General features: G+C 47.5%; 1 protein-coding gene across 3 annotated transcripts in view; it reads left to right on the forward strand.

Moving 5' to 3' along the window:
• LOC135366692 (uncharacterized) overlaps positions 1-17,811 on the forward strand; it is a 120,182-nt gene that overhangs the window by 44,236 nt on the left and 58,135 nt on the right. For all 3 annotated transcript variants that reach the window (XM_064599514.1, XM_064599523.1, XM_064599530.1), the window contains exons 4-5: positions 10,032-10,100; positions 11,498-11,622. In XM_064599514.1, coding sequence (XP_064455584.1) covers positions 10,032-10,100; positions 11,498-11,622 — 194 coding nt within the window. The remainder of the gene's footprint in view (positions 1-10,031; positions 10,101-11,497; positions 11,623-17,811) is intronic.

Raw genomic sequence — 17,811 nt, forward strand, 5'->3', positions numbered from 1 at the left:
GTCTGAACACGTCCAAACATGTTCAAACACGTTCAATGACGTCATAGAGAGTGAGAGGCAAAGCTCTACTATAAATGTCGAAGCGAATGATCGATCGTCATTCCATCATGATCAGCTTGGTAGATCCTCGTAAGTAATACCCATGACGTCATCATCGCCGAAATGTTTGAAGAGTTTCGTTTCCAGTGTACAACACTTTTGCTGCGCGTGAAGTCGGTTTTTTCCCGCCTCACATATTTCGGGAGGTTGGCAGCGCCCGCTTCTTCTGTACCAATTGTGGTGGATTGTGGTCCAAAGGTACGCTTCCTCGTTATTTTTTAATACGTTCTATAATCGTTCACATTTTTTCAGAGCAAAAGCATTGGACGGACCGATTGATTCGCCCGTTTCTCGGCTGTCGGACGGTACCGTTCGACGTACGTTGCGAAGGACTTCGACTATTGAAGGAAGATGGAGAAGATGGACCATCAGTGTCACTCTGTGACTGAAGAAGATTGTACGTGTGTGTTTGAGATAAAAAAAAAAACGCGTTTCTCACACTCCTTTCGTTGCAGATTACGAATGGCTACTGACGGGAGATCTACCCCTGGTCCTAACCTTCAAGCCTCCTCCAAAGACCTTCTTTTTGCGAATCGGCGGTCAACTGACTACCTGTCGTTGCGGTGGACTCTGGTCGAGAAACCCCAGCCATTGGTTAGACGCGAGCCTTCGTCCGTATTTGGGCTGCCTTCCCGGCTACGAAACCAAAGCTGGAGCCTAATTCGTGTGTGACGAGAAACAAAAAAAAAAAAAGTTGTCTACTCTCATTCCGTCTCAGTCATGATGACGCCCGAGCAGAGGTTTGCCACCTTTGTGCAAACGCGAATGTATCGGGACTTGCTGCGATTACGCGATTATATTCACGGCGATAGCTGCGAGGGAGACTTTCGCTCGATTCTCAAGGCGATACCCTTACGTCTGTTCACCGTCAGTGGGAAGATTGCAAAGAAAATGAAGCGTTTTGTAGATTACAAGCTCGAGCTGCTGGAGAAGTATAGACGAGGAGAGACAGTCGACCCGTGTCTCATCAACGCGGGTTTCAACCGACCTATCGTCCGTCGCTACTGGCTTCTCCACACATCCCTCGACGTCACGGTGCAGACCGGCGACGACGGCGAGCGTCGGGTCAGCACGTTGGAAGATCGTCTCGCAAGGGTCTTGTGTATGTCGTGAATAAATAGACTATTTTTTACGAAACGAGTTCGCTCACGAGGAGACGTTTTATTGTTTCGTCATTCTCTTTGAGGTTACAGGAAAACATGGATACACAACTTTTCAAGCTGTAGCGTTTCGACATGCGCGTGGCTACGTAGATACAAAAAAGCCCGCAGTAAGGCGAAAAAGGCGATTGAATACACTTGTCGTTATACTCGTCCACTACAGGTAAAGTCCTTCGAAGGTTTGCTTCGACGGGGGGAAGTCCGTAGCTGTCGAAAAACACGCCAGACCCGTCGTACTTTTTCAGGTAGAGCACCCAGTGCTGTCCGCGCCTTCTTCGCTCTTCGGTATTGATGATTAAATAGCCGGGTTTGCGTAAAACGAAGGCTTCGTCGGAAGCGCAAATGCCTCTCAGCATGGAGGAAGCGAGGGGGTTCAGGGACACGAGTGCCAAGATGTCACTCTCGTACATCTTTTCTTATGGGAAGGTGACCGTACGATCCTTGTCGACGTACATGAGCTTGGGACACTCGGAAATCAAGAGGACGGTGACCGCGTGTGGAAGGGCTTTAGCGAAGCGTAATTGCAGGCGAACGTTTCCTTTTCGCCACTCGTTCAAATGCGAAGGAGAAGAACACTTGTCCACGTCCAGGTTGAAGTAGAGAAGGAACCCGTTCATTTTAAATCGCTCGTAGCTATACTTGAAATGTTTCTCTCCCAGTTCTTGCAAGAAGTTAAAGTAGGGAATTTTGACGAGGTCGTTCTGAAAGTCGTACTTGGCTCGCACTTGCTGACCGTCCACGGAGAGCATCGAATGAGACAGGTCGTAATGACAGAATTTGTAGGGGTTCGATTGGATGTCGCCGAGAAAGTTGGACGTGGCGAGCAGGGCGACGCATAATTTGGAAGGCACCCTTTCGGGGTAAACGTTTTCAAAGTGAGCGTCCAAGCTCCCGGCACTCAAGCTCCGCACCTTGGTTTCCAATCCGCGTAACACGTAGATGGCCGGCGTGGTCTGAAGCCGCCGCTCGTATTCCAAAAACAGGGAAGGTGCCAGCGTCACCTTTTTCAAGTGTAATGTCATTTCTTTAATGTCCACCTCGTAATTGTACGTTTTCTTGTCTTTGGGGACCGATACGAGTTTAAATTCGTCGTTGTTTAACAGGAAAACGACGCGAATTTCGACGGCAGGTACCATCAGGCGCGGCTGTTGAAACAGGTCGGTGTTGATCTGACCGACCAGGTTAAAGTATTTTCCACCCTTCGTCGCTTCGTAACGTTGTTTCGGACCGCGAGACGAGACGTCGTAATCGTCCTTTAAATGTTCGTCGTCCTCGACATAAAGTCCAGCCGCGTGCACTGTTTCTTGAGCCATGGGCGTGGAATGAAGCACGACGTCCAAAATACTCCTGTAGGCGTACAACTCGTTGGAACTGACGAGCTTGTTGTTCGCATAAACGGTGACCGTCTTAAACATGCCGCTCAACAGGTGGTTTATTGGGAAAACGACATCTTTCTCGTCCATTTCTTCCCCGTCGTCGCGAACAATGCGCACGGTCAAAGACACGAAACTGCCGTAGAGATCCAAGTGTGCCCTTTGCAAATTTTGAATAGAAAATTCGATCACGGAATTATTTACCCCGTTGACCGGATAAAAGAGTTGGTACGAAGTATCTTCCACGCCGTATTGAATGGAAGGGGGTTCGAATATCATCACGTCACTCGTAAGACAATGCAGTGACCGTTGCGTCTGTATTTTTGCTTTCGTTGACGTCATGATGGACGGAGCGCGCACAGCGGATGTGTGACCTTCACGGCGTACCAAAGATATCTGCAGGTGCGTCGTGTGTCGGCGCCTTTTGTTGTCTTTTGCGGCGTTTCTTTCCATTGTTGTTGTTTCCAGAGCCCTCTATGGAATCCAGCACGTCTCTCCCCGTTGCTATGGCCGTCTTTTTTACTGCGCGCGATATTCCTTCGCCATCGGCCAAATTCCGCGCCAAGCGCTTCAACGTTCTCTTGGCGATCGGTTTTATTTGCTGCCAGATGGGAACGATAAACTTGGATATGTTGCTCAACACACCGCCCCCTCGTTGGAAAAGGGGTCCCGTGTACACGGGAATTATTTTGGGGGAATTACGGTACATATTTGAAATGCAACGTTAGATTGGTTCTGCCTTTGGACCGCAACGGCAAACGTCTTCCCGTTTCGTCCGCGAGAACGATCGCCACTGAGGGAATTTCGAATTGAGACAGGTTAAAATACTGGATGTTATCTAACGTGTAGGTGACGACGTGCTTGTCTTTCTCATAATAAAAGGGTAGTATTTTTAATATCGTTTTTTTTCTCGCTCCCCACGTACGTGGGTTCCACGATATCTGTGTAGACGATTATGTTGTGAAACGGGGGTTCCAGGAGTACCTCGACGGAGCTCGTGGCATCCTCCCCCGTGAACACGGTACGCGATTCGAAGCCCAAAAGCACGGCCAGGTACTCGGAAAGTCTTAGGGTGGAGGTGCCCTCGGAAAGCCGAATTTTACATTTCTGTTCGCTTCCGTCGAAGCTGAAGCGCGCGCGTTCGCCTACGCGCTGGTTAATCGCATTTAGAAGTGCTTGCGGCGTCTCATAATAGCCGGGAGGCACATGTACTTGCAAAGATCGAGGAATTTTCGTCTTGATCGTGAAAGAAAATTGGCGCGCTACGGGGAGAGAGACGCGTAGCGTTTCTTCGTGTCCCTCGACGGCTGTGAGATGTAGCAGCTTGACAAAGGGTTCCGGTACGTGCAACCCTTTCGGTGTTTTCAGAGAGTACACGTTATCCGCGAATTCTAGCGAGGCGTCCAGCTTGTGCGTCTGGAAATACTTGTTGAGTGTGTTCCGTAGGGACGTGGTTTCCGAATTCAGAGTGACGTCGCCGAAAGCGACGGGTGCGGCGTGCTCCAATAAGATGGAGGTGGCTTCGCGTTCGCTCAATTTGGGGGGTTTCACCGCACGACCTGCTTCGCGGGACGCTAGCGAGGCGTCGAGCGCCTGTGCGAGCCGAGGGTCCAATTCCACGGCTTTCACGTCCACGGGTAAGACGAAGTCGTACCGCGATTTATTGTACGCGAAAGAAACGTCGAATTCCGAAAGGGCTTTTCCCAAATCCCTCTCAAGATCCGAGGTGACACGAAAAGTTCTGCCGGCTTCCACCGTGTCCTCGAAAGAAACCTCGATTTTTGCATCTTGCCTTTCGTAGCCGATATTTAAAAAATCGTTACTTATGCTTAGATCCATCAGACCGACTTTATACCGATTCGAGAGCTGAAGCGGACTATCGAAAGCTACCGTGAAGGCGTTGAGTTTATTCAAGGGAAACTTATCCATGCTGGCGTTCGAGAGCAGGTGGACGTAGATGTCTGACATCATTTCCCAATCTTGACCACGTCGCTGCTCAGAACCCAACTGTCGTGTTCTTTGTCGTAACCGAACCAGCGAACCAAGGAGAAGCTCTGACCGCTCACTTGCTTCTTTCTCAGCACTTTCGTTACTGGCCAAGGCTGATTGGCGTCTCGGGTTACGACGAGTACCTCCTCCGGGTAGAAAGATCCGTCCACTTCCTTACCCCGGTAATCTTCCAGGTGTACGACGGGAGGAGAGGTGTCTCTCAGGCGGGAGACGGTGAAAATCTGAGGCGACCAACTCCCTTCCGAGCTCTTATGAAAACCTTTTCTGTGTAGTAGGACCCTCACTTTATCCCCCAGTTTGAGCTTCTTTTTCACGGAGGGTACGACGGGCTTCCCATTTATCTTATTGAACAGCTCCAATTCGTTTTCGGGCGTGACTTCGGACGGGCTGATGCCCAAAGTCCTGTGTTTGGTGGTGTTGTAGTCGCGCACGATCTTGGGAAGCGCGGAAACGAAGTGGTATTTTCCCGTTACTCTAAAATAACGGAATATTCTGTCGCGTAAAGTGCGTATGACGCGTTCTGCCTGCGATGCTTTGATTACTGGAGAGAAGGTAGAATACATGTGTACCTTCTTTCGTGAGAGATACTCCTTGACGGTCTTGTTGTAGAATTCCCCGCCTCTGTCGCAAAAGATGCGTGTAGGTACGTTACCTCCCCGAAAAAGTCTTATCATGGCCCTTTTCATTTCGGCGGGGCGCTTCGTCTTTAGCGGGAGGGTGCGCAGAAAGCGGGAGAGGGAATCGATTGCCACGAGAATGTAGCGGTAGCCACCGTTGAATCTCTTGTATTTTGAAAAATCGGCGAGGTCCATTTGCCACACGTCGTTGATCTTGAGCGCGATGATGCGTCTCCTATTAAACTTTCTTCTGACCGGATGGTGGAGCGTGTAGGCATCCAGCTTTCTGAGAATGGCGAGAGCCTTCTTTTTGCTCAAGTGATGCGCTTTTCTATAGCGTTCCACACCCCCCAAACCACCCTCTGGTTTCTCATATCCCTCCATAAGTCGTCCACGCAATGGAGGCCTGCTGCTGCTGCTGTTGAGGCTCTCGAGATTTGGGTAGAGAAATCAGACGCAATAGTTTCGAGACTTTGGGGAACCAGGAAGGTTTCTTTCCTGTCTTATGTTGCAACAAATAATTGACGAGTTCGTAAACGGAGGAGTGTCTGATGGGCTTGCCCGACACGGAGACACAACCCTCGCGATCCCAGGAAAGAACCTTCTTTAATTCCGAGACGACCCTTTCCGCTTCCTCTTCGTCCACCTCTGGAGAGAGGAGCGAATAGTCAAAGTCATTTGTAGCGTCGGACGCCTTGTTTTTATTGTCGTAGGGGTCAAATCCGTACTGCTTGAGTATGCGATACAGTGCTTGCAGTATGAGTTTCACTTTGACGTCGTCACTCTCCTTCGAGGAAAGAATGTTTCCGATGGAGGTGGTCACTTCAATTCTCTTGGCCATTGGCGAAAAGGTTCAACACGGCGGAAAGCAGGAGAGGAACCACCGACGAAAGAACGCCCTGTCCTCGCTGCTGAGACAGATAGCGCTTCAAACGTTGCGGATTCTTATGAATCTTTTTGTAGGCGAGCCGTCGTAAAAAGCGTTTGTGCTTCTTCAAACGCGCGAACGTATCTGGAGCTAGAGCCACCTTTCCGTTCAATACATTGAGGCAAATTTCGGAGAGGTGTTTCATGTCGGACGAGGACGAACGTCTCAAGACGTCGCGACGGTGCGGAGGGCGTAGAGTGGAGAGTACTTTGAGTAAAGTGAGGTGAGGGCGTAGATTCGTTTCGGAGCGTAGATATATTGACGTTCAGCCAGAAAGATATTGCTACGCAACCTGTGATCCCCGTGCGTATAGTTGTGAAGATCCACGAGTAAATATGCGTGGGGCGACGACATCGCTTGTTTATATGCGTCCAGAAAATACTCCAATCTTTTTCTGCCAAATAGCTGTTGGCCGAAATGTTCCATCTGGTGCACGCTGCGCACGGTGCGCCACAAGACGACGTAACTGGCGTTGTAGGATATTGTTCTAAAATGGCTACTGTCGAAAAAGATGTTTTGAACGAGTAAGAAGATCGACGCGTTGGCGTGGTGAGAACCCCGAATGAAAAGATCGGTCACCTCCTTCAAGGAACCGGCGTCGGTCATGTGATCATCGACGACGATCAGCGTAGCGCGCGACGTGTCCCACTCTCGCGGTAGCTCCTTGGTAAATTTTACGGAGTCCCCAAATTCGTCCTGCATGCTCGGCGAAGCATATTTCTGCACGTAGAATATTTGTGACGGAGGCTTGTCTACCACGTCGTTCAGGTTCCTCAGCACGTTAGCAACGAACGTAGATTTGCCGCACATGGAGGGACCGCTTAAGATACAGCGAAAATGGCGAAAAAGGATGACGGAAACGAAAAGGTTCGGGGGAAGACATGTTGCGTGCGTACACGTTTCACGAAGAGAAAGAAGAGACTGAGACTCGAAGAGAAATGCATCGCTTTTATTTACACATCCTCGTCGTCGTCCTCTACATCGGAACTGCGTTCCCAATACAGATTGTCCAGGCTAAAGTTGGACTTCTTTTTCGCAAGTCTGTCCACCGCTAAGATGCGGTCGAGCGTCTTCATCTTGTCCTGACACATTTCTTGACGTGCTTGCAACCCTTCCAGACGGTGGACTTGAAAGGCTTCCTCCACGATGCCGCGTATAAATTCGCGAAGTTCTTCGTTTTTTGTCTTTTCCTTGCGACGACGAGAAGCGCAGGAGAATAAACCACACATGGCGTTTTCCACGTATCGGTCAGAATGATGACGCGAGCGCGGTGCGCGCTGCCTTTATAGAGATAGACGCGCGCGCAAAGAAACGAAAGTGAAACTCAGAAGCCACCCGTCGCGGCTAGGAGCGCGCGCGCGCAGTGGAGGGCCGAAACCGAAAACACCCGCGGCGGGCGCAGAGGGAGCTGCGCGCGCGCGCATGCGCGGACGGGTGGAGCAGAGGGCGCGCGCGCATCCATAGCTGCCGCTGCGCGTCGCCTCACTCAGTTTCTCTCGGGCTGTCGCGGAAGACGGACGTGCGCTCCGCGCGCTCGCTCAGTTTCTGGCTGGCTCTCGTAGAGAGCAGACGTGTGTTCTCCGCGCTCGCTCAGTTTCTGCCTGGAAGTTGCCGCGGGGGAAAAGGTGAGTGATTTGACGCGCTCCTTTTCTCGTATGTTTGCCGTGTTTAGCGGTGACCGCGCTCATGCTGAGCCTTTTCTCGCATGTTTAGCGATGTGTGGTTCCCGCCTTGTGTTAGCTGCATAGTGTTGAGGTTAGGCCTAAGCGATCGTCCCCCCGTAAGCCTTTTCTCGCATGTTTAGACTTGTTTTGCGATGTCCAAGCCTGTTGACGCATGTTTAGCGATGTGTGGTTCCCGCCTTGTGTTAGCTGCGTAGTGTTGTGGTTAGGCCTAAGCGATCGTCCCCCCGTAAGCCTTTTTCCCCGATGTGTACTGTTTTCTGTTTAGCAGTAGCGGTTAGACCTTTTCTCTCGCATGCCTACACTTGTTTAGCAGTGCTGCCATTTTTACCTGCCGCTAGTATCTTGTTATCTGTCTTTCTCCTCTAGAGCTATGATGGTGGCGCCATCTGGTGCGATGCCTTGCAACTAAGTGGCCACCTGTCGTCGATCTCTGCAACTGCTGGGTGCAAACTACCAACATGGCGGGCGCTGGTCACTCGGGTGTTGCGGAGCGGCTTCTTCGCCGCGGCATCGTTGATTTTCGAATAAATTGTTTCTCTCCACTCTATTTCTGTCTTTTTATTTTATTTTCTGCCTATTATTTTTCTTTTTTATGGACTCTCATAGTGCACAACGCTCAGCTGGTCTGGACACGAGTTAGACTTTCCCCAATTAGTGTGGTGGCTCCCTGGAGGGTGCTGATTAATGTGGGGGGTCCCAATTAGCTCTAATTGCTAATTAAATCGTGTTCAGGCCAGTTGGGCGTTGTGCACTGTGAGAGTCCAGTACCTACTACTTACGCATCACAACCAAGTCGGTGCCCTCCTAGTATGACATTCATTGGGCAAAGAACTGTGGGAGGGGACATTCACACAATGTATTTCTTTCGACAATTTTACTCTAAAGGTGACATTTTTTTAAACATTTTTTTGTAACATTTTTATCTACTTCGAGGAAGGAAAGAGGAACCTGCGAATCGTCAACTTTTGTGCACGTTTTAATTACAAACGGCGCATCGTATGAACCCCGCTTTTGCGTTACTGCGTACGTCTATGCGTACGATTAGAATGCAAGGACTCCTTGAGTTCTTGGGGCAACTTACAAACAAGGACGGAAGACAAAACAGGTCCGCGTGCATTTCTCCTGTTTTGTACTCAGTCCTTGTTCGCAAGTTGCGCTCTTTAAAAAAGAACTAGTTCTGGGCGGTACACCCTTGCCACATATATCACTCCCTTTGGAGTGTTGCATTACCCTCGTAGGAGTCTCCTCAGTCCCTTCATAGCTTATGGAGGGGGCGAGGAGTCTCCATAACGAGGGTACCTGAGTGTAATTGTACACTCCACGGGGAGTGATATACGTGGCAAGGGTGTACTCCCTAAAAAGGGGTTAGAACGCACCCTTTTTAACTGTGTGCCTCTCAAACTCAAGGAGATGTTGCCATCTGAAATTTTTGCGCAAGTGCTGCTTTAACAAATTTGGTCGCGCGCCTCAACAATCTGTGTAGGATGGAAACAGATCATTGCACACGTGAGATGAGCTAGTTCAATTCAGTTTAGGGCATGTGCATGTCTATACTTTGCATGGGAATGGCACCCGTCGCGGTGCACGCCGGCTTGTGACTGTAACAGCTTGTGACGGCTTGTGACTGTGAAGTGCTTATGGCTGTGTATCTCTGTATGTCCAATGCTTGCATGCGCATGCGGCCCGTCGCGGGGCTGGCATGGTGATAAGCGGCGGTCCGCTGATGATAATCTGCTCCACGGCGCCCCAGGCCAATTTCCTTGCATAAATGTTTTTCGGCGCGTCTCATATTTGCCGGTGTTCTCATAGGTTGTATATTACTAGTGCTCAGCGCAGGGCGGCGGTGCCAACCAGCCCAGCTGCTAGTTCTTAGTACTAATGACTCACGTTTAAATGATACCTCAAGCATATGCAATGCGCAGTGTGCAGAACATGGCAGTCAATTTGGCACATCACTAATCTACTTTGTCTACTTGTCACGACCTTTGGGCTTTACACGACTCATCAAACATTTCGTAATTCCAGATAATAATTATAACGGATTTCCATCGGTTCTCTTATGTGTGTGCCTGCACATGATCATTATAGCCGCATGCGAGCATAGACGCGTAATGTGAACTTGAAAAAGCCAAATAAATTTACGCCCTCGTTCATTGCAGGTTGAACTGAGATTCTCCAATCTTTTAACTCCACTCAGGCTGCCGCTCGTGGACATTACCTTCTTGTCAGTAAGTTACTTTTCCTAGCTTTAAGTATGGCTATGCAGATTCTAGTACGGAAGATTCCAGTGTCGTAAATGTGCCACTATTTGGATAAAGCAAAATACTAAATGGTCTATTTCTCATCTGGTATAGCATTATGTGCGGCTTCTTGTAATCGAGCGAAGCCGAACCAAACAAGTGGGGAATGAGTGAGATAAACAGGCTAATGCAGTGCTGAAATAAAACGTGCATGAAACGAAGTTTTTCGTTAGAGCCTGGAAAAAGAAGTACATACGAAGTACCTGATTAAGAATGAGTGAAACCCCCAGGTTTCTTACTGTTATCTCGACGAGGTACACTGTTTTCGCAACCCCGAATATCCTGGCTTCATTACACCCTCCTTAAGAGGCCCCGACATACAGAATGGATGGGTATGTAAGGGCGTCCATTTCTACCCTTTACGGATTGTTTCATATAAAAACTATGAAAGTTATTCCTATGCCGTTTTCGCAGGTGTATTCTACGGCAAGGCGAACATCATTTCGTATGTAACTATAGGACGACCGACGGCCTAAAATTCATTAATTACCTCGTTAATTTGAAAATGTTTATAAAATGTGTGTAATCTCAAACGTTCATGTGTTGTAGCTTTTTTCTTATTTCTTTGTGCGTGTGAATGTTTGTATTTGTGTTGTGTTGTGCTCCTTGCTTTTCCGTAAGGTCGTTCGCTCTCCTCCCCAGACGGGGACTCGGTCCCCCTTTGCAAAGGATATGAACAAATAAAAATATCAGGCTAAAGCGAAATACGAGAACGGCAGGCAATCATCTTTGAAAGCCATTTCCTCTTCTAAAAGTCGCGAAACGAGTGCGTGCATTGAAGTGCAGCGCGCCGGATTTCGCAATGTAAATGAGCGGAAACCACTAGAGCGCTCCTCGGGAGAGCTTGAGCGTCTCCGCAGAAAGTAATCTGGGGCTCGAAGCAGTTCATCTCGCCAGCAATCAGCACCTATATGAATCAACCCCATCGCTTCAAAGCACGCGGCCCTCCGATGTGGAATGAGCGCTGTCCTCCCTGCGCTCCCGATAGGCGCGGGTTCGGTCGCGGCTCGATTGCATATCAAAATTCGGCTACGGATGTTTCAACGCACGTGCGCGTTTCGGGATTTCTTCTTTTTTTTTTACGATTGAATGCCTCGCAACAAGGAATGTCTCCCATTCAGCTACCTCGCTTTTGCCGAGAATCTCGCTGGGGACGTCCGCCTGGACGTATAGCCCAACCGCACAAACGACATCCATGCTGCTCTCATAACTTTCTTTAAAATATCTGCAACGTATAAAAATTAACAACATGTACAATACTGTGTATATGTACCCTGTACTTTCGTGAAAAAGATCACAGGTATGTAAGACAGTAATATTTCCAGGAAGACGACGATAAAAAGATTTTCGGCAACGGAAATCATCCTGCTAACACCTCTTCAAGCATGATGAGTTTTAAAGAGTCTATGAAGGATAAACAGGGGCCCGACCTTGTCTACGTTCTGACGTCGTAAGTTCATTGCTATGTTATTCTATCTGTTACATTTTCTATTGTATGGGAGACAGAGAAACGTAATACGTAGCTTGCATGAACCACCTGCCTTATGTTTGTTTTGAAGATTCACGCTTCAGAGAAGCCCATCCAGATTACGTAAAAGATTTAGCGTAAAAGAAGAGGCGGCATTGATAGTTTTATAAAATGGCGATTTGCTACACGTTTGGGTTAATATTTCTTAACTTACGTAAGTAACTCGAGGCACGTTACATGTGGATGAAGGTGATATCTTTTTTTCTGAATATATCGTTGCCTCTCTGCACGGTTCATAATTTCATATCCTCTGCAGTGAGTGTTCGTGGTGAAGAATTAAAACAAAAGAGGGAGGCAGTAACCTGATGATATATTTATTGTCACTCCTTTTCCATATAATGGCTCAAGACACCTTCTTTCTCTTGCTTTCTCAAATTTAGCGGTATTGGCACGCCATTGTGTACACCTGTCTAGAGTAGAGTGCAAAACTGTCAGCAAGGTACAAATTGACATAGTCATTTTTCTGCCTTAAAATTATGCAGATCAAAATCTGTCATGGAGGTTGCTCATTAACTGGGTGTTTCATAGAAATCACCCGTCTGAATAAATCGTAAACAGGCGGCGCTTTCTTTTTGTTAGAGGTCTTTGGAGCATCGGCCATGAACTGAGTAGTAAGCGGCTAATTTGCATATGGTCATTAAGTAAATAAATATGCCAACTTCAATATTTTACTTTAGACGCTTTCAGTACCCCTGTGTTACGTATCGGTACCTTCAGCGAAAAATTCATAGCCTTAGAAGCTCTTGCGCCAGCGCAAGAAGAAAAAAATCAGCGAAAAATTGTCGAAGGAAAGAAAAGAACCCGTGTCGACACTTAATGGTTCTTTTGAGCAATTAATTGGTTTCGGTTAGCATATTTCTTGCGCGGAGGTGGGCACCAATGAGCTCTTCAGATCAACTATCCAGCTGTCAATTCAGTGTCCATCCGCTAGCTTACACACGGGGGCGCCGGAAGATGAGCAGTCGCTCAGGGTGACGTTTCGATGACAGTGTACCTTCATCACAATAATGATAAGTGGCTAAGCACTAAACGCCATGAATAAGATTCCCTGAAGGGTGAAAGTGACGGGTTTATTGTCAGCGTAGGAAGCACTGTCGACGATCGGCCGTTGATATTGAAATAGATAGATATGTAGATGATTTGTATTTGATAGTTGATTGATGAATGACATGTATTATTTTGAGATGATGAATGCGGAGTTTCATCACCGGGTGCAATACTCTACCCCATTAGTGGTGGTGATGTGGGGAATGAAATAGTGAGCCCCTTGACAACAGGGATCGAAGTCGTATGGTGTCCAAAAAGGTGAAATCAGCTTTGAGGGCAGAGCTTTGAGGGCAGAGCGTTGGTGGACTGGATGTGGCGAGGGACCAAGCAATTTTGTGAGAGAGAGTGAGTGAGAGTTTAGCTGATTAAGAGACCCGGAAATTACGGTTCGGGGAAGTTGGTAGCGTGGGCAATGGAGAAGAATGTGCTCTACATCTTCTACATTAAAACATCCCTTTGGGCTTGTTGGTGATATACTTTCATAACGTAAAAGCGCAAAAACCGTTTTTTTTTTAAACGGTACGGTTTGTAGCGCTTTTACGTTATGAAAAAAAAAAAAACATCTTCTACAGCACCGCAGTGACAGCATTGGAGAGAGTCAACTTGTCTCGAACAGTAGCCCCACCGAGGTGCAAAAGCACATCGAGTCGCATTCGATGAATTATGAAAAATAAATTGCTAGGCGAATGGTACACGCAATGTCCGCCGTCTAGCTTTAAATACAATCTCTTTACGCAACATTACGCCAAGGCGAGATTCATATCAAGGTATCTAGTTGACCGGAATAAAAACGCAGGTTAATTGCTGCAGGTACAAGGAATTATAAGATCTGTTCAACGTTCCCCCTTCAGTAGCAAAGTAGAGGTACAGGTGGTCCCTCTTCGCTTGCACAGTCCTTTGTATCTGCTCTGTTGTTATCTGTGAGTAACAGCCTGCTATTACCTGTTTTAAAGCAGCAGGAGTCACCGTGTTGCTGTCTTAGACCCTCTCCTTTACGTGGCCCCACAAGAAAAAAATCCAACTGAATCAGGACTGGGAACGAGCTGGCACGGAACGGGTCCAGATGGTCCAAATGGTCAATAAATACGCAGTCATGCACAGGAACGGTGGCAAGCGAGAGCTGGGGCACCGTCGTGCTCGAACCGCGCCCTACGCCGCTGTAAAATAGTACCTGAATCAACGAGATGTGAAGAAATATATCATCCTTTTGCAATATGCAACATCTGAAATAACTGCGCTTTGTACTGTTTGAACGCACGCCAAAGTACATATCTCACACACACAGACCCACAGTTCGCATGAATTTGTCAGTGATACGCACCATACTCTGCAGGTAAAGAAAATGGTAGCTGTTTGCTTCAATACTAAGCTGTTATTGTGCCACACCTCTACCACATATGATTGTTGAATAAACAACAATGCAAGAACAAGGAAGAACGACAACTCACCTCAATGCGAAATCCGGGGAACAAGGGAACGCTGCCTCTCGCACAACACGACTTTCGCTGTTATGCTCAACGTAGTTGTTCATCGCATTCGCTGTACTGCCAGCCCCCCACAACTCTCGCAAAATCTGTATCAAAATGCCTGTTACCGCGCACGGAGCAATCCGTGCCTCTCCATTGGTCGGACGCCACAGGTGTATTCGGATTGGTTGCCGGAATTTGAAAACGGCACTTCGCGCTTCCTCGCCTGCGTGCTGCGTACTCTCTCGGCTGTTTCATTTGGTATTTGAACGGTGGACGCCGGGTCGGCGGTATCTTTCGTTTGGAGGCAAGTGCGTTCGCCGTCTTATCCGCGTATTATGGTGTCTTTGATCGTGTTGAACTGTTTCTCGACACAAGCATCGATCTACGAACAGCCAATCGGATTTCAAACTGAAGCGTTATCGCGAATTCTGGCTCCATGAACACGTTCGAGCGCCGTCAGATTTGCATAGCGGTGACAAGAAAATAGGACTCATGAAACAGCATCATTTTATGTTTGACGTATAGCAGGCAGGGACGTGATGATCAAGAGATTGTGCGCAAGTATGTGACAGTTGTTCGTTGTTGGGAATAGGCTGTGTCGATATGCGTGTTTGGCAAGTTTGAACTTTGTTGCAGTGTGCCGGGAAGCGCTACTCAACTCAGTACGCTCAGTGCATGTAAATGCGTCAAGCTGCCGACTGTGTCAGTATAATGGAAATAAATTTATGTTCATTACAACACTTTTCACAATTGCTTTGGAATCACGGAATAACTTTACGGCGTGCATGAAAGCTAGTCGACTTAGAGGTCAGGGGCCAGTATGGCAAGCAGAAGTCAGTAGGAGCCAGAGCCGGTCAGGCTGCGAGCCAGACGGAAAGACTTCTGATTGGACGATTGAAGAAGCAATCGCTGCATTCTCATTGGTCGTGTGCCCAGTGTTGTGTGAATTTTTCTATACTATGGGCTCTATGGGGAGTTGCAGAGAGCTGGTACTGCCTCGATGCTCCAGAAATTCCAGCACAAAATATGCAGTGCAAAATAGTTCCAAAGACTCTTCCGTGTAGCAAAATGCCATATCCTACCGAACAACGACGACGACGCGCCTCGTCACTTTGAAACTGCGGTTGGAGGATGTCGATGGCGATCAGGCAGACGCATAGGCGTCACGCTTCGGCTCGCGCTTGTTGGGAACTTCGTTTCTTCTTATATTCCTCGACCTATGTGACCGAACATTGTCATTCCTGTGGAAAAGGCTAAATAAATGTTAAAATAGGTTGTTGTTTTTTGTCTCTCCAATTTGTTTATTGACTATCGTGCGATACGTGATGAGTCGTTTACAAATATGGTTAAAAAGGTTATAGCTGTGAGGGTATAAAATAAATATTATTATTATTAATGTGAAATAAATATTATATTATCATTATTATTAAACACTATCACAATTACACAAAAAAAAACTACACCAGCTTGGAGCAGTGTGCGACATACACCCCTTTTGCACTGATATGAGCATGAATTTGGCATGGTGTCTAACATCAGTGTGATCGAGGTGTATTGCTACATTACACCCTTTTTACATCAACACGGGTGTTTAGTGGAGTGTACTATACGTGTAATTCGGGTGTTCCCCATAGTACACCCTTTTCACACCGGGAAGGGCGTAAAGAAATTCTGCGTAAATACGAGGCATTCCTAGCTAGAGTACAAACATCGCGTGCATCTTTCGCCTAGGGATATGTTTTACCTGTTGACATATGCACCAGTACAAACAGATCATCTTCATATTTATCTATTTCAATATCAACGGCGTATCGTCGACAGTGCTTCCTGTGTTGATAACAAATGCGTCACTTTCACCTGACACGGAATCTTGTTTGACCGCGTTTAAGGCTCGTTCACAGATACAACTGCGAACGACAACGGCGACGGCATCGTGCTGCTGACGTCGAACGCGGTTGTTCAGACTTGTCTCGCCGTGATCGTGTGATTTCACGGACGGCGCGGGAGCGGGAGCTTTCCACTTGCGACAAGTGAAAATGGATGGTAGCAACGACGCGAGTGATTGTGCTTCATCTTTATTACTGGGAACGTTCTTGCTGTTTTACCTCAGCCAGAAGGTAAAAGCAGAAAAGAAGCGCAAACACAGAAGGTTCTGGGTTCGCGAAATTCATCGTCACCGAGATATTGAAGGCGCTTCCTCGATACTGACCCCACGGATGCGAGCTCGAGACCACGAAACTTTTTTCAAGTATGTAAACATAATTGTCTCGGAGATCGTAATTCCGTGTTCTACCTGTGCTAACCGCTACTAGCTGCTTAAATTTCGAATTCCAGCTTCACACGTATGCACACGCAAACGTTCGAGGTCTTGCTCCACCGGGTGAGAAACGCAATAACCAAGCAGGACACAAGGTGGAGATCTGCCATTCCTGCAAGAACACGCCTGGAGATGACAGTCAGGTTTTTCTTTTTTTTTTTCCATCAATTTGTTACTTGTAGCATGTGAGAGCAGGTTGCACTTAGCTTTTATGCACTCTAAATTGGGATCATCACAGTGAAGTATATAGTATATTTAAACACAGATTTCTTGCAATTGGAGACCAGCAAAGCGGATTTTCCTACGCTTTTCGTGTTGGAAAATCCACGGCAAGCATGATAATCTCGGAGACCTGTAAAGCCATCTGGGATTATCTGAAGGACACCTATGTGAGATGTCCCCGAAGCACTGAAGAATGTGAAAGACTAGCGTTCGAACAGCGCTGGAACTTCCCTCACTGCATCGGTACGTGTTTCGAAGTTTCGATTTTGTTGGTTGCGGATGAGAAAAAAAAAAGTCACACTTTACAATTATTATTTATTATTATATTTACAATGGCCACTTTACTCGCATGTTTCCCCAACACCACAAACTGTTCGGAATCAGCTATTGCTTTACTCACTGTGTACATGTTGGAACAGAGCCAGTAACATGTAGTATGTCCCTATATTTACATTGTAGGCGCCATATAGACGGCAAGCATGTTACCATTGAACGTCCCACAAAGACTGGGAGCAGTAACTTCAACTATAAGCGTACATTTAGCAAGGTCCTGATAGCAATTGCTGATGCAGAATACAAGTTTTTATACGTCAGCATGCGGCTCGCTAGGAAGTGAGAGCGACGGAGGCATTTTTGCAAACTCCGGCATAATACGACGCTTAGAGTCATTAACTCTGGGGCTCCCTTCAGCGGCACCCCTTAGCGATGGAAGCATGCTGCCGTACATGTTTGTTGGCGATGAAGCCTTTCCACTTCGAACATATCTCATGAGACCATACCTGAAAAGAAGAGCCAACCAGCATCGAGAGAAGGTGTTTAACCTGAGGCTGTCACGTGGGAGGTGAGTGGTGTATAAACAGCTTCGCAATATTGTGCAGCCGATGGAGGATTTTAAGGCGCCCATTCAAGGAATCAGAACGAAACGTTAATAGTCACGTTCTGTCATGCGTTGCGTTGCATAGCTTTCTGATGACTGAAACAACAAGCAGAGCTCGTTACTGCCCGCCGTGCTACATCGATCGCCAAACTGATGATGGAAGCGTTGTGCCTGGAGGT

This window comes from Ornithodoros turicata, chromosome 1, assembly GCF_037126465.1.
Source record: "Ornithodoros turicata isolate Travis chromosome 1, ASM3712646v1, whole genome shotgun sequence".
Classification (NCBI taxonomy): Eukaryota; Metazoa; Arthropoda; class Arachnida; order Ixodida; family Argasidae; genus Ornithodoros; species Ornithodoros turicata.